The sequence below is a fragment of the Pelobates fuscus genome, chromosome 3 (genome assembly GCF_036172605.1).
Source record: "Pelobates fuscus isolate aPelFus1 chromosome 3, aPelFus1.pri, whole genome shotgun sequence".
Classification (NCBI taxonomy): domain Eukaryota; kingdom Metazoa; phylum Chordata; class Amphibia; order Anura; family Pelobatidae; genus Pelobates; species Pelobates fuscus.
In genome coordinates, this window is record NC_086319.1 from 170,554,078 (window position 1) to 170,582,011 (window position 27,934).

General features: G+C 40.2%; 1 protein-coding gene across 9 annotated transcripts in view; it reads right to left on the reverse strand.

The window, feature by feature from the left end:
- The window catches only part of WNK1 (WNK lysine deficient protein kinase 1), a 196,273-nt gene that overhangs the window by 58,249 nt on the left and 110,090 nt on the right, over positions 1-27,934 (reverse strand). For 6 of the 9 annotated variants that reach the window (XM_063447692.1, XM_063447693.1, XM_063447695.1 and 3 more), the window contains exons 5-11: positions 21,280-21,368; positions 15,759-15,978; positions 13,126-13,465; positions 12,617-12,801; positions 6,468-6,548; positions 4,774-4,917; positions 2,082-2,552 (exon numbers count right to left, since the gene is read on the reverse strand). In XM_063447692.1, the coding sequence (XP_063303762.1) occupies positions 2,082-2,552; positions 4,774-4,917; positions 6,468-6,548; positions 12,617-12,801; positions 13,126-13,465; positions 15,759-15,978; positions 21,280-21,368 (1,530 nt within the window). Of the gene's footprint in view, positions 1-2,081; positions 2,553-4,773; positions 4,918-6,467; positions 6,549-12,616; positions 12,802-13,125; positions 13,466-15,758; positions 15,979-21,279; positions 21,369-26,545; positions 26,752-27,934 lie in introns of those variants that run through there. The other 3 variants (XM_063447699.1, XM_063447696.1, XM_063447697.1) reach the window with 2 other exon arrangements.

Here is a 27,934-nt window from a genome sequence, read left to right on the forward strand (position 1 = left end):
TCCGGCGCTCTGTCCGGTGGATTGCCTCAGAGTTTATCTGGATGTCACGAGTTCCCTTCGCTCTACCGATCTACACGATTTGTTCATATCTTTCAAGTCGCCTCATCGACCGGTTTCTACACCTACCCTGGCACGTTGGATACGTGAACTATTATCCTCTGCGGGTATAGACACCTCTGTGTTTACGCCCCATTCTGTACGAGGAGCGATGGCTTCTAAAGCCTCCTCAGTCGGGTGTCGTCTGGAGGATATCATGCGGGCGGCAGATTGGTCCAGAGAATCGACTTTTAGAGACTTCTATTTCAGACCTATTGAACACATCGCATCTCGAGTAGTTGCACAGCTTTGAACTTGCATAATATGAGCCTCCGTGTCTTTAATAAAATTCCCAGATTTTACTAGTAACATGACGTAAAGTCATGATTTTATTAAAGACACGGAGGCGAGTATTATTCCCTCCCGCCCTCCCGGTGTGGAATGGGGATACGAGATGCTTGAGACTACGGGTTTTTACTGTTCAATTAGGTATGTATTGATTATATATGTTTATTTATATGATTGGATGGTTTGGTACGTCTTATTATGTTTACTAATTATTTATCTTTTGTATTTCAGAATCCGGTTTATTGTTTGTGACTCCTTATGATGCTGTTTGGTAAGTCTACAGTTTTGAGTCTGGAAATTACCATATTTCTCTGTCTTTTTTAGCTTGATGTTGTCGCATTGTTCCTGTTTCCTGTGCTGATCAAGTAGGACATCGTTCTTCTTACCTGGTCTTCGGTTTTCGCAAGAAAGAGGGGGATTGTGGGAGACACAGGACTTATATAGCCACTTCCTCTACCATGTGATTGGCTACCCGTTATGCCTATACAGTTTTTCTTTCATTTTTTGACAATATTTATATTCCTCTATCTTTGCTGCTGAGGAAATAAAGAAAGAGTTATGCATAATACTCGCCTCCGTGTCTTTAATAAAATCATGACTTTACGTCATGTTACTAGTAAAATCTGGGAATTAATTTTAGTTTTTTAATGGAGGGGGTGGTGGACTGGTAAGAGTGATACCTTTGATATTAACTGATATAACCAGTAGAAACCAGAGGCTCTAAGACCAGGATAAATAACAAAGGGGATAGTGTGCATCATTATCTTGTACCATTGCTAATCTTATGGGTTCCAATAGACAGCCAGACAATAAAATGACAGCTGTCGGAGGAAAGTATAATGACATGAACAAATGAACTTCACATAGCATAGCATTTTAATACCTTTTCTATAAAACCCTTTAACCCCTTAAGGACCAAACTTCTGGAATAAAAGCGAATCATGACCTCTCACACATGTCATGTGTGTGTCCTTAAAGGGTTAAAAAGAAGATTGGATGTCTTCTCTGTGTCAAGTGACATACAGGACATTTTAGGTTTGGTTTCGGATCAAGGACTCTTTTGGATCGCAACCCATGCATTGTTTTAAAACCATGCATGGTACATGTATCTGCGCTCCTTTGCATGTTGAGCTGGGAATTCTGGTAGAATTATGAAAACACAATTTCTCATAATAACTGTTATCAAGTATGTGACCAGTAATGTTAACTTGTGCCTAGCATCATTATCTACGCACATAAAATATTAGCTTTACAAGTGACCCCCCCCCCCCAACACCAAAACAAAAAAAAAAGGTATGTACACTGGACTCAAAAATACAAACAAGCAAAGGAATCTTATCTGTACAATTTACAGAGCCCATGCTTATCTGTAGAGCAATGAATGACAAGTACAGTGTAATACAGAAAAACGCAAAATCAATCTCTTTAGCAACAAACAGATACAATGTAAACAAAGGATAATCCAGCAGATTATGCGAAATACCATTCATATCCCACTGATGAAGGTAACCAGGACACCATTTCAATTAATGCCGTTTGCTATGAAAGCTTACATTTCAAATGAGTGATATGAGTGTTTTTCCGTTTTTTATAGGTTTATACAACAGAGAGCATTGACATTAATTCATGGAATGGTACATTTTGATCCTAAGAAGCAGAACAGGGTGCTCAGTGCTAAGTTTCCAGCCTGGAAGTACCTGGTATGGAGAATCCCCTGGAGGAAACGGAGGTTCAGCAGCTGTTCCGAGGATGGCTGATAATCCAGGTTGAGCTGTAGGGTGCAGGGGCTGTGGGGGGACTTGTGTCAACTGCTGAATAGCAACAGCAGGAATATGACTGGGTAGTATGACTGTCTGGCCAGATGTGAGGACAGGGGTTCCTAATGTTTGAGGGATCACTGATCCAGCCTGCCCAATACCTGGAGACATTGGGATTGGAAGTGCAGGAAAACCTGTTTGTGCTAAAGTGGGAGGGATGTTCAGGGGTAACTGTGGTGCAGCAAACTGGGATAAAAGTGGGACTGCCACCAAAGGCTGTGACAAAGGAAGAAACTGAGGTGGCAGAGAGGCTGGCACTAGGGGAACAACGGAAGGTCGGGGGACTGGTGCTGCTGGAACAGGAATCTGAGGCTCTCCTTGGACAGCTGGCAAAGGTTGAGAAACTGGGAGCTGATGTAAGAATGGGTAAAAGAAAAGTACAGATGATTTTAGCAAGCAAAGTTCAGAAAGCAGGAATTGTAAACAGTTATAGTTAAAACATACATAAATAAAATATATACAAATAAAATAAAAGAATGATAAAAGTTGATTTATGACATGCGGTTTTTAAACAAGCTTGAGTAGGATTTCAGCCCAAAAGAATGAACAACAATTGAAAGACAGGGGAGGGAAAGTGAAGCTAAGATTTAACAGAGTAGTGCCTGCTGCATCAACTTGGAAATATGGATAATTGTGGCAGTGCACAGCGCAAAGTCAAAATATTTTAATGCATTTTTACTACAACATTATGCAGTCTGGAGCAGAGTCCATGAGGGTGGCTCTTGCAGATCTTTATTTGTGCATAAGTATTATTCTTAGTATTTTAAGAGATGCTGTACTATATTTCTACCTGCTTCTTCTCTTTTGGGATATATCACACATAAAACTCATCAATACTGAGACCTAATGAATAAGCTTATATTTTGTAAAAGAGGATCAATAGTGAGTTACTACATATTTTACTGAAGAATATTGTGTGCTGGTACTTCTGTTTACTATTCATTATTTTAAACAAAAAGCATGGTATACATATGGTATGGATAGGGTTGTGCTTCACTTCAGCCATTATAGTTAACACAAAAATGATGTGGACTATTCTGTGAACCTATGATATGATGGGAAAGTCAGAAGGTTAAATGTCCTGCTCCTGAATGAGATATCAAGGAAATTAATGATATGTTGCACTAATCCCATAAAACAAATACTCTTCCTTTTCATGAAACTCCTAAGAGCATGTAGGACTGTTTTCCCTCTGGAAAATATGAATTCTATATCTTACCGAGTATTTATCATGAAAGTTCAATGGCATTTACTAGGGATGGACAATTACACAATTTTGATTAACAAGACTTATGATAAAAAAAAATAAAAAATAAAAAAGGATCATGCAATTAAAGCATTCACAGTTATAGATGGTCAAAAGAAATATGAAAAAGTGTAACAGGCATTCATGCATTTTTATGAGTAAGATTTGTGTATGCAAGTTATGCATTCCAAATCTAAAAGAAACCAAGGGGAATAGAGTATATGGTGGTGCATACAAGGAGTTAGCTTTATAGTGACTTTCGGCTGTTGCTCTCACATTAAACCCTTAATGGGATGAAGATACAACACTTGTGGCAATTTGCGTGCTCCAGTAGAGGGCTTCAGTAACCGTGAGTACAGCAGTGGGTAATGGTGTCCTTTAATAGTGCAGATGATAGCAGGAAATGTAACAGTTATGAAGACTAGTGCATTCTGTGTACGTAGCAGGGCATGTAGAGCTGGAGCCCTTCAATTTGACTTTGGTACACAAGTGGACGAAGCAGACCTCCTGAAATATTTCACTACCTGGCAGCAAATTACCTGTTTCAGACCAAACTACTTTGTCTTAATACCAAGTCTTCATCACTTGAACTTAAAATCTTTATATGTTTATGATATTGCGTATGTGAATAGGATATGCTACTTTGGCTATCTGCACTTTTGCAAGATGTGCATTGATGTTTAAGAAACTAAGAATATGAAAACATTGTAAAGTAGAGACTAATATAAACAATGAATAGCTATGTGGAATATCATCTATCAGTAAGTAATTATCGTTTAGATCTTCCAGCAGAAACATTGTTATTAAAATAGATCTGAATCTGAAGGAGTACAGTTTTATGCCTTTAGGTGGCAGACATGTGGTCTCGCTAGCCACCACTCTGATCATTGAAATTCTTGGAAAGAAATAAAACCATATTCGTTTATCTACATAACGCACTTAGACATTCTCAGCTTTGCCATATACATAAAAATTTCATCTTTATAAGATCCTTCTACTGATGCCCACTCCAATATTACACCACACAAGTCCACTGAGTGGACATGTGAGCATTAGTATCCTTTGCTTGCCTCAAGAATTATATCTGAATAAAAATGGCAGTTACTGGGCAAAGAGAACCAGATGTTAGGCAAACAACTTTTTTTTTGTTTTGTTTTAAAATCAAAATAGCTATTTTAGCAAGTTACGCATTTCTTCATTCTAATATAAGGAAAAAGATAAACATACGTTTAAATAATTTATCATACATAAGAACGAAAAACACATTAACAGAAAATGAAAATTCCTCAATAAATATAAACCAATGCTTGCTTTGAAGAAAAATACCTGGGGACCACAAGTAGGTGCTTGTGCATGGGAAATGACAGGCTGGGTTAGTGCAGCTATACTGGAAACTGCTGTAGGAAGAGGTAGTGGGACCTGGTATGGTGTTCCCTGGGTGGCAGGGGATGGTTGATGCTGTTGCACACCCTAGAAAAATGAGAGAAAAAAAACCAAAGTGGTTAGCTTAAAAAAAAACCCCAAAAAACCCACGTATTACTAAGCCATTTAGAAGAGGGAATCAAATCTTTTTAAATAGCCCACTTTGTTTTGTTGTTATAAGGTGCTCCAGTTTTAAGATTAAAATTAAGATTAAAATTATAAAATTGTGGCAATATAAACCAATCATGAATAATCAATATTTATGTTTTTTTTATTAAAATAAATATATAAGGATATGTCTCAGTGAGATAAGGCCGTGATGAGTTTAATTTAACCCCTTAAGGACACATGACATGTGTGACGTCATGATTCCCTTTTATTCCAGAAGTTTGGTCCTTAAGGGGTTAAAAAGAAAATAAGGAAAAGAAAAGAAAGAAAAAACAAACAAACAAACAAAAAAAACTTTCTTTGCACAGCCGCTGAATAATATGATCACAAAAAACCTGTAAAAAAATAAATAAATCAGAGCTGCTCTGCAAAAATATATTACACTAAAATCCAGGTGTGAAGTTGTTTGACTCAATACATTGAGTCAAGGTGCACATTCTTAACAAATAGGTTAAAAGTTAAAGGATCACTATAGCTTCAGGAACACAAACATGTATTCCTGACCCTATAGTGTTAACACCACCATCTAGCCCCCATAGGCCCCTCATGCCTCCATAAATATAGCAAAATCTTACTGTATTCAAGCCAGAAGCTGTAACTCTGCATGCCGTTTGCCTCAACAAAAAAACAAGCAGTCTGCTGACATCATCAGAAGTGGTAGCCTGATCCAATCACAATGCATCCCCATATGATTGGTTTAGACTGACAAAGAGGCAGATCGAGGGCAGAGCCAGCATGATTCAAACACAGCCCTGGCCAATCAGCATCTCCTCATAGAGATGAAGTGAATCAATGAATCTCTATGAGGAAAGTTCAGTGTCTGCATGCAGAGGGAGGAGATACTGAATGTTTGGATGCATTTTAGGCAGCCATGACCCAGGAAGGATCTCTAACATCGTCACTGGCCACTCCTCAGATAGCTATCACTGGGCTGTAATGTAAACACTGTATTTTCTCTGAAAAGAAAGTGTTTACAGCAAAAAGCCTTAAGATAATGATTCTACTCACCAGAACAAATTCAATAAGCTGTAGTTGTTCTGGTGACTACAGTGTCCCTTTAATCAAGCAATGCTGACCCGGAAATTAGATCTTAACGGTGTTTTGTCTAATTTCAGTATGGCTGCTGCAGAATCAGCCCGGAAACAATTTACGTAATGAAACATGCCATTGGAGAATAAACCATTTAACCCTATAGCACTCCCAAAATTAATATACTTTTTTTTTAAAGGCCCTCTCCTTTTTCCTCGGCACAGAACTTTTGTCAATCTGCCTGCCTAAACAATAAGATACAGATAGTGAGAGACGCGTTACTGCTCACTGCTCTCTGCCAGCCAGCCCACCACTTTGTGAAACCCTGAAAGAACCACGGAAGGGTTACATGGAAGTGTCCCTTCAATTTTAAAATCATCTCCATATTATTTTGAACTCACCTGCATTATTTGTTGAGGAGGCTGAGAGCTAACACCCACTGGAACAGAAGGGACCCCAGGTGGGCCAGATATTTGTTGAGTCTAGTAAAAAATATATAGAAATTTAAAAAAAAATAGAGAGTAAAATACAAATAATACGGATATTCCAATTCCAGAACCGACCAGAGACTGCCTGTTGTATTGTGCATCTTTACACATATACCAAAAGATCTATACATGGATTTCACTGGTGATACATTTCTGTAAACATGCCAACATCATAACTCTTTCAATGAAATTGGGTACTAAAAATTCCATCCATATAGACTATCCCTCTACCCCCCAAAAGTGTTATGCATCACCAATGACAAAACATATTCTCTTGCAGAGAATGTATATTTTCTTCTTCACCAACAGATATACTTACATTATCCAGTTGTATGACTTGAGTTATGGATCTATATATGGACAATCCAGGAGAGTTTGGCCAAATCATTACAATCTGTACTAATCTATTTATGAAATGCAGAAAGAGCAGTTTACGGATACATCTAACAAAGATTTCAAAGAAAACATTTAACTGGCCTGGTAAAAAAATATATAACTGATGTCATAGGAAAAAAAAATGTATGCATCCTTTTAGGTATTACCTGGAGTTCCCCATCTGTTTTAAAAACCACTAACAAAAGATTGGGTAGAAAAAGCAGAGTCCTTAATTTATAGTATATAATGGATGATAATGTGACCAAGGACAAAGTAAGTAAAGGGAAGAGATAGAAGAGCTTATTTACCATACAATATATCATAGTATCATTTAAAGTAAACTTATTTTTAATGACCTGATGGTTGTATGGAGTGTGAGGGCCAGGATAAGAAACCGATCCAGTTTGTGGGAAACAAATGAACACTTGAGGATCTGAATATTTTTTCTGTGTACATGGAACAGAGATGTCTTGGCCAAGAACATCAGCAGAAGGAGGAGAAAAATGATCTCTTGGATCTGAAGAACTCTTCTGAGATGAATCACTGGAATATTCAGCACTTCCTTCTGGTTTAAACACAGCAGCCAAAGTGGTGGCAACCTCTAATCCATGGTAACTACATTGTTCCTCCGTAACAGTCTGGAGACGGCTTTGCATCAAAGATCCATAAAGCAGATCTTCTGCGTTAAAATCCATAGAGCCACGCCGTGTACGGTAAATACGATGTGGTAAGTAGACAGAACCATCACTTGCAGCAGGGTGTACGTGGAATTCAAATACACAGTTTGAGTGACCTTCATTACCCTGAGCAAGGACTGGAGGTGCTGACTGGGGCACAAACATCTGGTGAAACATGATGTGAGAATCTGAAGTTACTGGGGCAGAAATGCTGCCCATGGGTGAAGCTTGGATTAGTCCAGGTTCCAGTCGCAGGCTTTGAAGGGTGTGCGCTATGAAAGTTTGTCCAGATTGGCAGTCATAAACTGGTCCTACATGTGCTAAATTCTGCTCTTTTACAAGCCCTGATCCAGCAAGGTTGCCAAAAGTCTCAGTTTGCATGCAGTATGGTAAGCTAGTTAGATACCGTGTATCTAGAGGTTTAAGGTGGGCTTCATTAGCTGAAGCTGCACCCAACCTGCCATCAGAAAATATTGGACCCTCTTGGTTTGAGGTTCTGTGACCAGTCTCTACAGATCCTTGCATTGGTGCTTTTCCTAACATAGTTACACACTCTGACTTCCAGTTCTGATTTTCATCAGGTGGTAGAGGGGTACCTGGTACAACTGCCCTCAACTGGGACTGCCCATGGCGAACTTGTGACTCCAGAGAGGAGGTGCTCTTGCGGCGTTGTGTAGTGGCTGTCTTAGGGGCTGAACAGGCTGGCGGTGGAGAGAAGGACATGGGGCGTTCATGAATGGTTGGGAAAAAAAGTGGACAGTCTGAGAATGTTGGATGCACCGTGGACTGAGGCTGTATTAAAATGGATGAGATAAGGAAGGGACACATTTAGAGAGCAGGAAAACAGACAAACATGGACACTTTTACAGACTGCAGATATGTCCACAATGACAATTATAGAATGTGTGGGAAATCACAAATAAGGGAGGACAAATACAAATTGTCATTAAATACATGCTATGATGGCAGAGAGGCTGTCATTACTTGCAAGATATGCTGCTTTCCAAAATTACTTTGCTTTCCGCTGTTGTATTATCTAATTGGACAAAGGGAAAATCCTTCTAAAAATAACTATTAATCTGAACAATCACTTATAGTCTTCTGTAATGTGACTTCCTAAGAGTTTTGAAAGTTTAAAACATTTCTTGTCAAGTGTTTCAGGGCATATAGACTAGATAAATCAAGAAATAATTCTGAAATACTATAACACAATATTCTGTTGGAAAGCAGCAGCAAGATAGTAACAAAGAAGACCAAAGAGGAATCCACAATGCAGCTTCTTCTTGAACAAGCAACAAGCCACTTGGTGCATGGAGGAAGTGGAAAGAACCACATATTAAACTCTGTACCAAGGACCAGAAACTGATAAGTCTTCTGGAAGCTTTTGATAAGCAAAACGTTTTGGCCAGTTCTGATTCTCATAGGAAATATATTTTCAAGTTCTTAAAGAATGATAAAAAGGAGAATACGTTGACAGTGATGCGGCTACACCTTGCAGGTACCTCTCCTACTGGCAAGGCCAATAGTTGCATGTAAAAAACTAAAATTTTTGGCTTAAAGGATTACTGCCACCACCAGGAAAACTTCTGCTTTTTGAAGTGGTCATGGTGGTAGGAGTCTGAATGTACAATGTACTGCTGTATACTTTCTGAGTATTGTAGAAGTAACTTTCAATGAATGATAAAGGTTAATGTTTACTGTAGTATTAACGAGAATATCTTGGGATAGTGCATGTCAAAAATCTATCCCACACAAGTGCATGCTGGCTTACACAGTTTGCACTTGTTTAATACCAAAGAGTTTGTAGGTCGTTATTTGTTTTCACCATTTTCTTACTTAATATTGACTTGGTCTAAATTGCAAATGCTCATCAGTATCTATCCATAAGTTTATGTGTGTGTGTATATATATGTATATATATATATACACACACACAAAAATGCTCTTGCACTCACGCTTTAGTGTCCCTTTGTGACCGGGTGCTAGCAAACCAAGGCTGTATTATCCATTCTTCCAAATAGGTAGCTATATATATTTATTTATTTTCTATTAGAGGTGTTACTTTAACTTCCTCCATAACACCATGGCTGGGTGTTAGTTTACATTTAGTAATGCCATTATAATTGCATGTATTTAATGGTAACTTATCTGACATGTCAGAAGGCAATGGGCTGTAACACATACAGGGCTGGTATAGAGGGTAGGCAGGCTGCTGCGGCGATGGTGCTTGCGGGGGCTCATGGATTGCATAGGAAGGATGCTCTCTAGAGCCTTGGATAGCTTTTCTGCAAATGATTCTTCAGGGGTTCTTCGGAGAGGGGAAGAGGGAGCAGATAGCACAGCAGGAGGAGTGCAGGGAGCACTGGGAATAATGGTTGGGAAATGGGTAGCAGGAGCAGGGATGGGAACAAAAACTGACATGCTACGACCTCGGCGAGGCTAAAAGGAGAAAATAAAACAAAACAAACAAGAAATAAACAATGAAATCGTCAAACTAACATGGAATAATGAAACCGTAAAAAAGAGGGATCTTAACCAATGAGGATACCGAATGGGGTGGAGATGTACTGCACAAAAGACCTAGATTAAACACTTTAATGAATGTTAATGTTAAATTGTTAACGTAAACAGGTAAGTAAAAGAAAACATAAGAAAACAAGGGATATTTAAAGACTCTTACCACTTTAAGTGGTGCTGCTTAAAAAGGTTGACAACTACTTCAACAATATGACCGTTTAGAAGATGAAGTTAGAAGATGAAGGGTGCAGGTAATTATCTACCAAAGGGTATTAAATTATTTGCTTACTGAAATAAAAGCGCAGTAAGCAAACAAATCTAGTTAATGTTTAGAATTTGCAGTGTGACATCAAGAAATCTCCCCCCTTTTAGGCTTGAATACCACTGCACTAAAATTTGAAATGTCATGCTTGGAGAAAACACATTTTTATATTCTACCAAGCAAGGAAAAAAAGTTTTCAGTGATTTGAAGTGGTGATGGTGCTTGGAATCAGTATGTGTAGTGTTTCACTACCAGAGGTGTAACTCCACTTTTGGAAGGGTCATTAGGCAGCCAGAACCAAGAGTAAGCCATTCTGTGCAAAATTGGCTGATGCCAGCACGGACAGCAGTTATTGCCACGACTTACCCTCAGTCCACTCCCCCAAACTCCTTCAATTTCTGGTGCTTAATTGAGGATGATCAGTTTGAGGGGACAAATTGGCCTCGGCGATGAAACAGAGGTGATATGGGAATGAGGGTTGGACAGACAACTACAGAAACGCTGTTTTTTTGGTTGGATTAATCATTTAAAGCACCAAAAAGCAGATCAAAAGTTATTTGCTAAACACAGGATTTGATAACATACTGGATGGCACAGTCCCCTTTGCTCTTGTAACCCAGTAATATTTTACTTTATATTATTGCTTGATTACTGTGTTACATTAACTTTGTACATTTATGGAGTTTACAATGAATGAGTGATTAAGTTAATTCTATTGAAGAGATTACCACAGGTGTTCCTTTAACTCTCGACATGGAAAAATTAAGTACGGTAAATTCCTTTTTTGTTAATTCGTTTTAGCTTATATAGTAGCATTGAGAATGGATGCTGTAAGGGATGTACTTTACATCCAATTAAAGGACACATTTTCTGGAGTTGGAATATTCTGGAAACCTTGAGGCTACTTTAGGCGAGTAATAGAGAAAATATGTTACGGTCAGTGCACATGTAATCAGAAGAGTAAGCAAATATAGCAGGAAACTTATTTTTGCAATATTACAATTTAGCGGAGCAGTGTTTTTAGAGTTCACGTGGAATTTATTTTTTAAAAATAGCCAGACACATGAGTTTTCTTGTAATGAATCACAAGTATATATTCAGTGAGGTATATCATGTCCTGACTAATGGGAATATTTCTAGTGTCACGAATGTCAGAAATAGTTTGAATCCTATTGTGAATTTCACTAACAAGGCGCACTTGAGTTATGGAATTGTATAGAAAAGGAGAGGAAGATTATTTATTTCAGAGGGCAGATGCAAGCCCTTTGGTTAGCTTATCACAGTTCTCCACCCCCGGTTTCTGAACAGGACTATCTAGCACAGGGAAAACCTAAATCATTCCGGGAAAAGAAGGAGGGTGTGGGGGAGCACTGGAACAAACAAAATTAAAACTCATTTGGAACAAACAAAATGAGAACTGAATGCAGGAATACATGGCACTCTGCTCCAGAAGTTGAAAAAATAAATCATATTGGTGCTAGAACAAGGAACAAACAGCTAACATGCTTCATTCTATAACAGGCATTGTAGAAATTCAATATAAAATATCAGAAATTAAAAGATATTCTAGAACAACATTTTGAAAACAAATTAAACAAATTTCCCACAAAAACAATCTTTACAACTCGTTTCCTCTTTCTACTTGTATTTAGACAAACACTGATAACTCACTTATCAGTGATCAAAGCACTACAATAAGTAATTTTCTAATAACTAGCTATAATTAGCTGACCTATATCATAATTCCACAACTATTATATGAACATGATTGAGAACTTGAACTCCTTCTGGCATTTTCAGATAAGAATTGTGAAGGAGAATTTAGACCAATTGAGGTTGTAATTTCCACAAAATCAGGTGTAGCTGAATGGACAGCAAAACTAGGGAAAAATGGCAGTCTCACTCAGAAAATGAGCATGTTAGCAAATTCGGGATACAGCTCTGTAACAAGCATTGCTGGCTACACTTTACACAATTGCCTTACACATCAGTTTGATTTCAATTTTATTACACAATAAAAAAAAAATCAACAGCACAGAGCCTATTGCTTTCCTTACATCACACAGATTATTGCTAAAATATTTCAGTGCACTCAACCTGCACTGCAGGTTTCCATTATCTCGAACCTATTTCTGTGTTAACTCATCCATGGCTAGAAACAGCTGTGCAGTACGTCCGCTCTTGGAGGAAGTGAGTTCTATGGCCCATGCCTATAGTAAGTTCATGCTTACCCCAACTGTAGCAGTGTATCCACCAGGCTGTGTAGGAGGCTGGACATTTGGAGTGCTGTATCCAGACACCATGTTCAGGTTAAGGCTTGGGTCCTGCTGGGAGCTGTAAGAAGCTGCCTGCTGGCTGCCAACTCGAGATTCCAGATACAATGAAGAACCGTGACCACTGTCAACATTGCCATCAGCTGAATGTGGGTAAAAGCAGCAATGAGTAAGAACAATGACAAGTCAGAGAAAAAAAAAATACTTTTAATCAAAACATTTTTTATTTTTGTTTCCAAGTCAGTTTGTTGAAAAATTTAATATGGCAGACCGGGGCTTAAAGTCCTATGCTACTAGTCAGGCCTTACTAGTTGCTCACTTCTGCAAGCCTAGAAGGGATAGGGCACACTCCGTTAATTTTTAGTCAACTGGGCTAAAATTCTCACTCTCCAACAGCTAGTTGCTAGTGGAAATGTTGAGCCCTGTAATATAGACTATAAATGAGTCACGTCAAATGGTACACTCACATGTGACTGATATGCTGGGCTGCTGGTACTGGAGATGCTGATCAGCCTCTGGCTCCTCAGGTTCCACTTGTAAGGCAGGGCCAGCCAGCATGCTTGTTGGTGCAGGAGCTGTGCTGGCATTGGCTGGTACTGCAGAGGTTTTTCCTGTGCCCTGTGGAGGGCTTTGTGTCTGAAGATCTGACTGCTGCTGACTCTGCACAATCTCCTCCTGTTTCCTTTTCTCCTGCTCCTCGCGTACCTGCTGACGCTGCTCACGCTTACGTTTGATGAGTGACACTCTGTCTTTGATTGCTTTAGCCATGGTTTTGTGGTCACCTTCACACACATATCCAGATTCCACCTGAGAAGATTAAAGCTCGTGTTACAGAGAAATTCAATCTTACACTGCTGGAGATTGAGTTGCATCTCTAGCAGCAAAGGGGTCAAATTACACATGGGCAGCGTTTCATAGTGAAACACTGCACATACAGACTCCAGCCACCACGACCACTTCAAATCACTGAATTTGATCATGGTGCTTGGAGCAACCCTTTAAAAACAGATTTGAGCATTATTCTTTATTTTTCTCAAATCCTTGCACATATTTAATTATATATGCACAAAAAGAATCCTACAATACCTTGTGCACAATTAACTTAATAGTGTTTCGACAAGTAACTTCAATATCTAGAAAAGAGATTGAGATTTTATATTTCTCATTTCATGTAGGATATGTTCAAAAGAAGATTACATTGAGCGACTGTGTCACCTTCTGGGAACTTTGTATATTTTGCTTTGACCCTTGAAGGCAACATTGTCACTTATTTTGGGGTAGCTGTGGAAGGTTATATTTACTTAACTGAAGCAACCCCTTGCGGCCGCAACTATATTCATCCACGGGATCCTCTTAAGCTCCTGGCACTTCACCTAGCCTGGTGCCAAAGCCCGTGTTGTACTCTTGTGCACTCAAGAGAGTACAATACTGAGGCCAGTGGAGAATCTTGCAAGATCGTGTCTCCATAGACAATGCCCTTTTCCCCTCAGTCGTCACTAGTGATGGCTGGGGGAATTTACAAAACTTGACAGCATTTGCTCACTTTTTGACAAGTGAAGGGAAAATACACAAGGCAAAGTAGTCCTTACTTTATATTTTATCTTTTGACTACGATGGAATTTGAGTGAAATTTTAACATGACCATGTGAGCATTTCATTAAGATTTTTTTATGGGAGATGAAGGGGTGAGAGCTGCTTTATTCACTCAGTGTTAAAGGATCACTATAGGGTCAGGAACACAAACCTGTATTCTTGACCCTATAGTGTTAACCCCACTGTCTTGCCCCCCTGGGACCCTCCATAAATATAGTAAAAATCTTCCTGTATTCAAGCCTGAAGCTGTAAATCTGCATGCTGTTAGACTTAGAAAAACAAGCAGTCTACTGACATGTGGTAGTCTGATTCAATCACAGTGCTTCCCCATAGGATTGTCTGAGACTGACAAAGAGGCAGATCAGGGGCAGAGCCAGCATGATTCAAACGCAGCCCTGGCCAATTAGCATCTCCTCATAGATGAATTGAATCAATGAATCTCTATGAGGAACGTTCAGTGTCTGCATGCAGAGGAAGGAGATACTGAATCACAGGATGCTGTGCACAGTGCGGCCCTGTGATATGCTGACAGCAGATCTGAGTGGATGGAGGCATATTATGCCTCCATCAACTCCGAAGTCCCTCTGGTTCACTCTGAGTGACTGCAACTGGAGGTGTTCCTAGCTTTCAATGTAAACACTGTATTTTCTCAGAAAATACAGTGTTTACATGAGAAAGGCTGCAGAGAGCTATGGTTCTCACCTGAACAACCTCATTAAGCTGAAGTTGTTCATGTGACTATAGTGTCCCTTTATAAGAGCAGCGGAGAAAAAAAATCCAATTGGCAGAGCTGGACGTTTTACTAACTATTTTACTAAATTCTGCATTCTAGCATCTCAGATGTAACATGACAGTTTAGTAACTTTGAGGTGTATATAACTGTTAAGAGGGGGAAGCTAACAATTTACTAATTGCAACGTATATAGCAAAACATAGTAGGTTATTTGTTTTCTAAATATTCTACCCATCATTGGTTAGTGGATTAGAGAGGAAATAAACTGCATCCAAATAACCTGACAATTATCTAGTTTTGCAGATTTGTTTGGCTCTACATATAAAACAAGAAGACCACACTAAAATAGTATTTAACTTTGTCCTTAACAAGCTTAATTTCAGTCCATTTTGTTTTTATATAATCAGAACATTTTCTTAACTGAAAAATGCAAGATTGGTCATGAATACTGTGGGAGCACGAGACATTTTTTGTTACCAAAAACAAATGTAGATTTTATTCACTAAAGTATCATTGGATACAATTTGACTTCTTAAATTTCCTCTTTATCAAACTCAGAAAACAATGGACCATTTATAATCTAGCAACAGGGAGAGGGATGGATTAGGCAACACTATCTACTAAATCTCCACTTTTAATATTCACAAATAAAATGACAATTTAGGAAAAGCTCAGCCAAGCACAAAAGTACAGGACTTCTTAAAAACTAGACCCATTTCTTGTTTGTACTTTAAATTAATTTAATGGGCTATGGGAAAGAACAGTCGCACACACCATTTCCTGTGCCACATCATCAGGAACATCCCTCTCCAGATCAAAGGAAAACTCAATGGCTTCATTGTCCTTGTATTTGCCCTTGAGTTTTTTTATATCCTCAATGCGAAGCCACAACTTGATGGCAATCTTCTCCCCATCATCCTCCTCTGCCAGCTCCACACGTACCCCAGTCTCCTCTTGGAAGAAGGCATGGTTCAAAAGGTCCTTGATGACGTACCTATAAGACTGACAGCATTAGATTTATAAGAAAGCCCCCCCCCCCCCCCACCCGACACCCATGATAAACACATCAACAGGGTTATGCACTAAAGTGAGAATTCAAAGTGCATGTCAAATTTAAGGTCACAGCAGCCGAACTGAAATGAAAGCCGGCTTACAAAATGTATAACTTGGCTATTCTGAGTCTTAATTTGAAATGAACTTCACATTTACTTTGAAATCTCACTTGAGTAAATGAACCTGCTATGAAACGTATGAAAAGCAACCCATTTCACATATATCAAAATCCCATTAAACACTAAATAATAAACCACCTTAAACTGCACTGTGGATTCAGAAATAAACATATATTAAATAATAAACATTTGGGAACTTAAAGGGTTACTCCAAGCATCATAACCACTACAGACTGCTGTAGTGGTTTTGATAGGAGGAGATCTAGTTCCCCATTAAATGGGAAAACCATTTAGCAACTCTGAAGCTCCTTGCATCCCAGCCAGAAGCTGATCCAGTCGCCATGTCAGAGTGTCAGCTGACTGCTCTCAGGGAATGAATGACACACTGTGCATGCTAATTTACACAGATGATGCCCCAATAAAGCAAAGGAAAAACTTTGAAAGGGCAGCGTTACATACTGAAATGCTGCACATACAGCAACCACTAGGAGTACTTCAGATGACTGAAACGGTCATGGTTCTTAGAGTAACCCTTTTAGAATATTCTACCCATCAGTTAGTGAATTAGAGAGGAAATAAACAGGTCTGCATACAAATAACCTGACAATTGAATTTGTCCTTAACAAGCTTAATTTTAGTCCATTTTGTATTTATTTAAACAGAACATTTTCTTAACTGGAGAAATGCAAGATTGGTCATGAATACTGTGGGAGCACGAGACATTTTTTGTTACCAAAACCAAATGTAGCTTTTATTCACCAAAGTATCATTGGATACAATTTGACTTCTTAAATTTCCTCTTTATCAAACTCAGAAAACAATGGACTTTTACAAGGAAAGGTTAAAGGATCTTAACATGTATAGCTTGGAGGAAAGACGAGACAGGGGGGATATGATAGAAACATTTAAATACATAAAGGGAATTAACACAGTAAAGGAGGAGACTATGTTTAAAAGAAGAAAAACTACCTCAACAAGAGGACATAGTCTTAAATTAGAAGGACAAAGGTTTAAAAATAATATCAGGAAGTATTACTTTACCGAGAGGGTAGTGGGTGCATGGAATAGCCTTCCATCTGAAGTGGTAGAGGTTAAAGGGACACTATAGTCACCTGAACAACTTCAGCTTAATGAGGTTGTTTAGGTGAGTGCTACAGCTACATTGGAAGCTTGGAACACCTCTTGTTGCAGTCAATCAGACGGCCACCAGAGGGACTTCCGAGTTCAGAGGCCCTAAAAAGGCCTCTCGTCCGATGCATTCTGGGTGAATGCATCAGACGGGCTATCAGCACACAAAGCACTGTGAACGCGCTTTGTGTGCTGACAGCCTGTCAGCACTGCTGTGGGCGTGGCTTCAGCTGACAGCTGAAGCCCGAACCCACAGGGATGCTGTCTGGCCACAATAGTGGTTGAAGGGGGGGGGGGGGGGACGGACCTACTCTCCTCCCCCCCCCCCCCCCCGGCCCCCACCCCTGAGCGGTGAGTGGGGGCCCTAAAAATAAGGGTGGCACATACTGCCCCCCCGGCCCCCACCCCTGTGCGGCGGGTGGGGGCACTAAAATTATCAATTACCTATTGTCCCCCCCTTATAAAATTATCAATTACCAGTATGTCCCCCCCTTATAAAAAATAAGGGGGGGACATACTGCCCCCCCCGGCCCCCACCCCTGTGCGGCGGGTGGGGGCCCTAAAATTCACAATAAGGGGGGGGGGCCTACTGCCCCCCGGCCCCCACCCCTGAGCGGTGGGTGGGGGCCCTAAAATTCACAATAGGGGGGGGACCTACTGTCCCCCCCCGGCCCCCACCCCTGTGCGGCGGGTGGGGGCCCTAAAATTCACAATAAGGGGGGGGATCTACTGCCCCCCCCCGGCCCCCACCCCTGAGCGGTGGGTGGGGGCCCTAAAATTATCAATAGGGGGGGACCTATTGTCCCCCCCCGGCCCCCACCCCTGAGCGGTGGGTGGGGGCCCTAAATACAAAGGGGGTGGGGACCCTAGTTAACCCTCTCCCCCCCCCCCCCCCCAAAAAAAAAAAAACTTATCTCCCTACCTACCCCCCTCACCCTAAAAATAATGAGGGGGGACCCTTTAACTAAAAACCTGTAAAGAAAAAAAAAATAAGATAAAAACAACTTACCATTCGATGTTTTCTTTCTTCTAAAATCTTCTTTCTTCAGCCCCAAAAAAGGCCAAATAAAAATCCATAATAACCGACGCAATTAAAAAAAAAAAAAAAAAACCCGAGCGCAAAAAAAATAATCCATCTTCACCCATGGAGGGCTCCGCGCAGACTGAGCTCCGCAGGGCGGGGGAAGGCTTATAAAGCCTTGCCCCGCCCTGCAATTAGGCTAAGAACACTCTGATTGGTGGGTTTAAGCCAATCAGAGTGCTCTTTGTCATTTTACAAGCGTGGGAAAGTTCTTTGGAATTTTCCCACGCTTGTAAAATGACACAGAGCACTGTGATTGGATGGATTTCAAGCCATCCAATCACATTGCTCTGTGTCATTTTACAAGCGTGGGAAAATTCCAAAGAACTTTCCCACGCTTGTAAAATGACAAAGAGCACTCTGATTGGCTTAAACCCACCAATCAGAGTGTTCTTAGCCTAATTGCAGGGCGGGGCAAGGCTTTATAAGCCTTCCCCCGCCCTGCGGAGCTCAGTCTGCGCGGAGCCCTCCATGGGTGAAGATGGATTATTTTTTTTTGCGCTCGTTTTTTTTTTTTTTTTTTTTTTAATTGCGTCGGTTATTATGGATTTTTATTTGGCCTTTTTTGGGGCTGAAGAAAGAAGATTTTAGAAGAAAGAAAACATCGAATGGTAAGTTGATTTTATCTCATTTTTTTACAGGTTTTTAGTTAATGGTCCCCCCTCATTATTTTTAGGGTGAGGGGGGTAGGTAGGGAGATATTTTTTTTTGGGGGGGGGGAGGGTTAACTAGGGTCCCCCCCCCTTTGTATTTAGGGCCCCCACCCACCGCTCAGGGGTGGGGGCCGGGGGGGGACAATAGGTCCCCCCCTTATTGATAATTTTAGGGCCCCCACCCGCCGCTCAGGGGTGGGGGCAGGGGGGGGGACAGTAGGTCCCCCCCCTTATTGATCATTTTAGGGCCCCCACCCGCCGCTCAGGGGTGGGGGCCGGGGGGGGGGACAGTAGGTCCCCCCCCTTATTGATCATTTTAGGGCCCCCACCCGCCGCACAGGGGTGGGGGCCGGGGGGGGACAGTAGGTCCCCCCCCTTACTGATCATTTTAGGGCCCCCACCCGCCGCTCAGGGGTGGGGGCCGGGGGGGGACAGTAGGTCCCCCCCTCATTGATAATTTTAGGGCCCCCACCCGCCGCACAGGGGTGGGGGCCGGGGGAGGGACAGTAGGTCCCCCCCCTCATTGATAATTTTAGGGCCCCCACCCGCCGCACAGGGGTGGGGGCCGGGGGGGGGACAGTAGGTCCCCCCCTCATTGATAATTTTAGGGCCCCCACCCGCCGCACAGGGGTGGGGGCCGGGGGGGGGACAGTAGGTCCCCCCCCTTATTGATCATTTTAGGGCCCCCACCCGCCGCTCAGGGGTGGGGGCCGGGGGGGGGGGACAGTAGGTCCCCCCCCTTATTGATCATTTTAGGGCCCCCACCCGCCGCACAGGGGTGGGGGCCGGGGGGGGACAGTAGGTCCCCCCCTTACTGATCATTTTAGGGCCCCCACCCGCCGCACAGGGGTGGGGGCCGGGGGGGGGGACAGTAGGTCCCCCCCCTCATTGATAATTTTAGGGCCCCCACCCGCCGCACAGGGGTGGGGGCCGGGGGGGGACAGTAGGTCCCCCCCTCATTGATAATTTTAGGGCCCCCACCCGCCGCACAGGGGTGGGGGCCGGGGGGGGGACAGTAGGTCCCCCCCCTCATTGATAATTTTAGGGCCCCCACCCGCCGCACAGGGGTGGGGGCCGGGGGGGGGACAGTAGGTCCCCCCCCTCATTGATAATTTTAGGGCCCCCACCCGCCGCACAGGGCGGGTGGGGGCCCTAAATTATTATTGATAATTTTAGAAAGCGAGCTGAGCTGTCAGTCAGACAGCTCAGCTCGCGAACGCGCATTCCGCGCACATGCGCGGTAAAGCGCTCAGGTTCTTCATAGGGCGGCATTCAATGCCGCTCTATGAAGAACGCGATTGGTCCAGCGCGAAGCCGTCCCATTGGGCCCCGCGATTTCGTCATTTTGACGAAAAAGGGGGCGCGGCCTAGCGGGGAGCTCGGCGCTGGAACGGAGGTAAGTTTTTAATATAAAAACACCGATTTTTTTTTTTTTAATGAATGAAAGTTCATATAAAAGCAAGAAGGAAGGCTGGGGGACCTGTCTTTCTTGCTTTTATATGGTGACTATAGAGTCCCTTTAACACAGTAAAGGAGTTTAAGCATGTGTGGGATAGGCATAAGGCCATCCTAACTATAATATATAAACTTGGTTGTATATCCTAACTATAAGATAAGGCCAGGGACTAATGAGAGTATTTAAAAAATTGGGCAGACTAGATGGGCCGAATGGTTCTTATCTGCCATCATATTCTATGTTTCTATGAATGTATACATTATTATACTTAAAGGGACACTCCAGGCACCCAGACCACTTCTGCCCATTGGCAATAATTACCGTGCAGGGGTTAAGTCCTCCTCTAGTGGCTGTCTATCAGATAGCCACTAGAGGGACTTCCGGGTTCTTAAAACCTAAAAAGTGTTTTAAGCGATGCTGGACGTCCTCATGCTATGCACGAGGACCTCCAGCGTCGACAGAATCCCCATAGGAAAGCACCGAATAATGCTTTCCTAAGGGGAGGTCTAATGTGCGCAGCCATTGCCGCTCATGCGCATTAGGTCTCCCCAGCTGGCTGACGTCGGCGGGGGAGGAACCTGGCCCAGCGCTGAGGGACATCGGCGCTGGATTCAGGTAAGTCACTGAAGCGGTTTTAAACCCTTCCGCAACATGGCACTGGAGAGTCCCTTTAAGTTATATTGTCACTACCAAAAGGCTATCTCCAAACGAGGAAGAAAAATCCCCAACTGAAAGTTTTCATTCATGTGAATAGGACCGCTTTTCTGGAACAATTCCATGTAATTCTTTTCAATTTTTACATCACCTTTCATCTTTGTTCTGGCGAATGCATCCCTCAATAATTTCTTTCACCTCTGGAATGGCAACTTTATCAAAGCTGGCTGGCTTTACACCCTGTGTGTAAAAGATGAGAAAGCAAGATAAATATGAGCGCTAAATTTGTTATCTGGATGAGACTCTGTAGTCAGGTAGTCCTTGAGAGTGGCAGTTGCACAACTAAAGATGATTTCAAAGTCATTTGTTGGCTATAGCTGGGGCTCTGCAATTCTTCATCTCTACTCTATACGGTGTTGATAATTTAAGTATATTTAAGCTATTGCCAGTCCTCTCCATTTGTATGAATACTAGAGCGATTAATACATTATTTCACACACTAGTTGTGGAGAATAAACCCTCATACGGATATCAGGCATTGCATCAGGGCAGTGACATGTTACCAACATATTGCTTAAAACAACTGAGTGTATCGTGCCATAATAATGAGTGTGCTTTTAATATAGGGAATGTACAACCAGAGGGGCCAAACTGAAATATATCAACCCAAATCTCTGATTTAAGTAAATGCTATCCTTCAGTCTGTAAAGAAAAAAAAACAAAAATAAAAACAGCTTATGTGGTAAGCTTCAAGGAACAGACATTGGAATTAACCCTAAAGTGAGGGTAATCATTTGAGAACTATTGCCAGAAAGGAGATGTATACGGTAAGGCTGCATTAAAATTATTTGTTTATATTGATTTTTTTTATTAAAGTACAATTGATATAGCAACGATGATTAACTATTTGTTAGCTATTTAAACAATATTCATAGTACACCCTCTATTATGTATTTTTAACTGGCTATGCTGATTAAAAGGAGAAACATGGACACCAAAGTTTAGGTGTTGGTTGAGCCATTTGCAATGTTATCCTCTTACTCCCTAGTATGCGATTATCAAGATCTCGGTGTATCAGCCTGCACTTTCCAACTTACATATCTAACCATATATATTTAAAGGCAACATTAATGTTTATTTCACCTAAAACTTTGCAATATGTTATCACAAGTAAGGCTTCATGTGGTCAGGCCAAAGTCATGAAACATAGACTAACATAATTGTGTTTACATAAATGGAACCAAAATATTAGTTACTGGCAAGGTCAGAGGAGCAAAAGTTGATATTGGACTATCACAAGGATACCCACAAACCTGTACTTATTTGTAATGAGCACCAAAAAAACTTTCCATTTGGAGACGAATAAGCACTCAACGTCAAACTGTAAATACATAACCCTGTAAAACTCACAGTAGTAAATATAAAATTAAGCTCTTCCTCATGGGCAAAGTACACATCAGGGACAACTAATAGTCTTGGAACCAGAATGTGACCCTGAACAACACAAACACCATAAACTGTTTTATATGCAGTGATTGGTTTAGTACTCTTATTATATAGTGATTTGTACGCAAGGTGACTGGTTTAAAGATTAAGAAGCAAAGAATGAAAGTGAAAAACAAATACATTTCTAGCATGAATTCTCTATGTAAAATGTTTTTTTGTTTTTTATGGGGGAATCTAACAGCCTGCCAACGTTGCAGATCCTGTGATCCTCTGTGCGCAAGCACTGCAACAGTTAGCTCAGGGAAGCAAACTAAGGGAGAAATCAAACCTTCCAAGCGGTTTGACAGCCAAGGAGGTGTTTCAGAATGTACTTTTAAAAGTGCTAATTCCACCATGGAATTAATAATGTGCAATTAAAACAGGATACTACGTAAACATAAGCCCTTCAGCAAGCTGTAGTGTTCGGAGTGGTCCTTTAAGGATAAGGATTGACACCATTTATATTATCTATACTTCTCTGCAATGGGTCTCAAGATTTGATAGCTACCATATTTTGCGCTGTCCAAGATGTCTGCAAATTGCCAGTACATGAGATTACTTTGATTTAAGGATTGCAGGTAAGTTACCTTGGCAACTAAAATGGAACCTTGCTGAAGCTCTATCCATTGCTGAAAATCACATTCAGCATAAGAAAAATGTAGGTGAATTTCAAAACCATAAACACAAGGAGAAAGAGGGACACTAAAAAAATTTAAAGGGCCACTTTAGTGCCAGGAAAAACAAACACTCATTTTTTTTTGTTTTTATTTTCACATTTACTTGCTTCTTATGCTTTCCAAATCCACTTCAGGGGGAGGTGGACTGATCTACCAATCAGTGTACTATTACAAAGAATGCTGCAAAAGTGCATTGGGCACGCATGACAGATTTACATGTGCAGATAATCTCTTCACCTTGCCAAATATTGACAGGGGATGAAGAAAGGGAGTCTGATCAGTGTGATCATACTGAGCAAGCTTCAGTGTCTGGTTTCCCTCTCTTGCTGCTGCATGATGATACCCTGTTTATGTCATTAGTGGATTGGTCTGAAACTGAATAGGGTGGGTAAAAGGGAGGCTGAAGAAACTCCCTTTGTTGAGAGGTGTGCGCAATAATGCAATTTGACCAAATTTATAAATATTTATTAAACACTTGCCAAGATTTTTCTTGCTTTATTACAGTTTGCATACTTGTCTAAAAGTGTGTGCTTATTGGTTTAATATAATATATATTGCCCAGAGATGCATATCCTTTAAAGTTGACCTTTAAAGCTGACTGACTAACAAAATACAAGAAGTTTGGGTCAGCCAGTGTTTCTGATTAAATGTCTTACAATTTGTGTTACAGTTTGTGTTTTTGATGAATGTGTACAGTGAACCTACTATCCCAATAAATCTTTGTAAGAATGTTTATCTGGCTCTAAATTTGCTATATAAATATACTCCTCTTTTCAAGTGTGTGTGTTTTTTTTAATTTTGTAATTGCTAGATCAAAACTGTCCCAAACACCTTCAAGTGCATCAATGGACACATCATATCATTGCAATTCATAAATGTGTTTGTGTACATTTTTGTAAAACTAGTCCATAGTTTGACTGAAACTCAGAGCACGTAGGCATTTATGAATGATAATTGTGCCTCAAAAAAGTTAGAGGGCAGTAAATGATTTCCAGAGTTAACTAAATGTTGCATCCTGGATTTAATGGGCTTAGTGTTTTTTATTAGCTAGAACGCAGATGTAGATATCTAAGGGTTGGTGGTATATACTGACTTCACACATGCAAGATCTGACCATTCCACCCTGCCCCCACATTGCAAGCGTATGTATAAGAATCTTTTATGAAGACCATTTCATTATATGTGTATTATTTCACTAATGTGCAGATGCCTAAAGTTGCCTTAATCAAAATTTAAAAGGCACTAAATACGATCTCAAATCACAATTCTTTAAACGTAACAGTTGAGGATAAAATTCAAATAGGAGACATTCTACATTTTACACTAATTTATAGTGGATTCCATACATCCAGCAACAAATCAAAAGCACATGCAGATCATACTGGAAATGTGTTTAGTTCTCTGTCCAATGACATTTTGCAAGCATTTGGAGCGTCAAACTGTATTTTGACACCACACTTTTATAGGTTGAAATTTTCAATTTAAATATTTTTCTATAGGTTTGCTGGCATTTGGCGTAAAACTGTATTTTGACACCACACTTTTATAGGTTGAAATTTTCAATTTAAATATTTTTCTATAGGTTTGCTGGCATTTAAACAAAACAAAATCAATGGGAATCAATTAATACAGCTAAAGTATCAATGTTGGTTATATGCAAGGATTTCTTCACCAGCTTCCCTTATTTTTCAAGCTTTGCAAAGATTTTTAGCGAGGCGAAAAAACTAGGCGACCTCTACGCATCTTCCAATAAATCAAAGTTCTGTTTCCCTAGAAGGGTTTCATTTGCTGGTGCTTTCTAATTTGACACAAGGATGGCAGAGTGTTTTGGTATTAGGAGGGCCAGCTAGAGTCTCAACAAAGCTTACAATAAGTCACTCTAACACAGGGGTGCACAAAAAGTAGATCCTTAGATGTTTTAAATCTACAACTTTCATGATGCTTTGTCATTCTAAAAAAGCATCAAGGGAGTTGTAGTTCTACATCTGTCAATCTACCTTTTGGGCACCCCTCCTCAAACAGAATATCTGCGTGCGTGTACCCCGCCCAAACAGATTTAACAACTAAAGGAACAGTGGGTCATGAAATACATAACAGTGACTCCTCTTGCTTGCCAATAACAGTACTCAATATAATTCTTATATAAGAGCCACAAATGTTTCTTAGTTGTAAGCAATGCACTAACTTGCTGTTAGACTGCAGTCTTTCACAGTTAACAGGGTATATTATAAGTCGATTTCTGGAACAAACATTTGTTACATTTTTTAAAAAAATTTTTTAACTTATCAGTACTACCTATTGTGAAAAGTAATAAGATCTGAGCAAATTTTGAAAATAAGAATTGCAATACCTGGAAAGACAAGAATTGCAATACAATTCTACTTGCAAATCTTGACTTGGTATAAAGCTTACAGCTAGAATTTGGCAATGTTTACCCAAAACAGCCCTACTCAATTAATTTGTATTTACAGTTTACATTTTGAAGGGGAAGCGGTATTCTTACTTCAGCCCAACAGGATTAAAACCTATTCATTCAGGGGTTATTAATCATTAGCAGGAACACAGGAGGAAGTCATACCTTTTAACATTCCTAAATTATTTGATTAAAAACTGGCACTTTTTAAATCTAACTCTTTTGACAATAAAAAAACCATTAAGAATTCTATATAGTTGGTCAGAGTTTGCGTTAGACAGGATTTAAAACAAAATAAAAAAACACATACACTTTCCAAAAAGGAATAGTAGCCCCACAGCTACTGTGGGACAGGCATGTCAACATGCACAGTGTATTTGAAGCAAAGAAAGAAAAAGTGACCATAACCCTAATTAAGTACATACATACAAAGAAGAACCCAAGCATTATAAATCAGGTCATTGTATTGCTAACACATACTGGGATAGACAATAGGTAAGCTCTCTAGTAGATGTGCAACAACATCTCCAATGATGTTTTGTAAGCATACATCTCACAGGACCATTCAACGCCTGGAGAGGTACTCTACTCGTGGCACATGTTCTACAGTACATATATGGCTAACATGCCAATTACAAATTTTAAGAGCACAATACCAAATGATATAATAACAAAGAAAAATATTAAATTTCAGCAAAGACTACAGCAAAGATAAATGTAACATATGCAAAAGCAGCATTTCAGGAGTGTGAAAAGACTGAAAATAACACTAAATCTGTTGAACAGAAATTTATATGGGTATCTATGTCCTTAGTTACTACCTTTTCTTTACAGTAACATACCTGAGAACAGTCACGAGAACAGCAGCAACAATGGGAATTTACTATGACAATTACTGGACAAAAGTCATTCCTGGAGTAATCCATTGTAGGAGGTGAATTATGGGTTGTAGAATACAGAGAATCAACGCACAGCAGATGGAAAGCTGCAGTCAGAAAGGATTGCAGACATTTTTTCTGCTGAAACTAAACACAGCCCTCTATCTGGCAATAGAGAGATTCTACTGTTGTGTGAGATCCAATGAGAAGTGCTACCCAGGTAACCTTCACTTGGCTCCACCCAGCATAACTCATGAACAATTTCTACCGACCCTGAACAAACACTTAACCCCCTCAGCCCAGATTAACCTGTAACAACCAGCAACAACAAACCGCAACACTGGGCGCTTGAACAGTCTCAGCCTTCATTAGACAGCCAACGGTAGAACAGCAATAAGGTCCAATCTTTAGATAAATAACCCCTTACCTAAGTTTTAAAAGTTTTTATTTTAACTGTTAAGTGAGAAGAATGGGCAAATGTGCCTATCAGGTCAAAATCACTAAAAAAAAAACGAAAAAAAAGAAAAGAAAAAAAAAAAAAACACAACAACTTTCAAATCTGTTTCTACCTCTACTATTTTGGTGTAAAATGTGAAATCCCATGCTTCATTCTCTCCAATTCCTGTTTAGTGGAAATCCTCAGTTGTATTTACAAATCAAAAAAAAAAAAAGTTATCGCAATAAAATCACCAATCAATTTACCAATAGATGACAATACCACAGTGTCAAATGAAATTTTAGTCCCAGGAGTCTCACACTTACATAGATGCAATGAACTGTACTACCTGTCAATATCACTTGCATAGGTGGCCGCTAAAAAAAAGTGTCAAAAAAAAGTGTCCCAATTATTCTCCTTTTGTTTTCATCGGTTTTCCAGTATAGATCATTTTATGCCAGTATGATATTGTATTTGTTATTTTTCTACGATAATGATTTGTACCTGATAGAGTCAGACATTTACAGTAATTTATGTGGAAATCTGGCATCAATGTATTTAATTTTATGTGTAGTCTAAGGCCTAACTTTGCAGGCACAAAGGGTAACAAAATTCTGACAGGCATAAACATATGTCAAAACACAAAAATTGCATATTTCTTAAACAATGCAAACCTATTGAGGAAAAAATAAGTCTATTTTACTTAAATTGTTGATAATTACAATTCTCCCCATTTCAGTACAACTATTCCCAATACAAGACAAAATAATCATTGTCACTGTGCCTTAATGCCGATAAAATCAACTCATGCAACCTTAAGACTGAATAACCTATGTCAAAGTTTCATTGCCAATTGGCAACTGCTCAGCTTATCCAAAAAGCATTACATGGTGGGAAGTATTGTTTATTAGAGATCA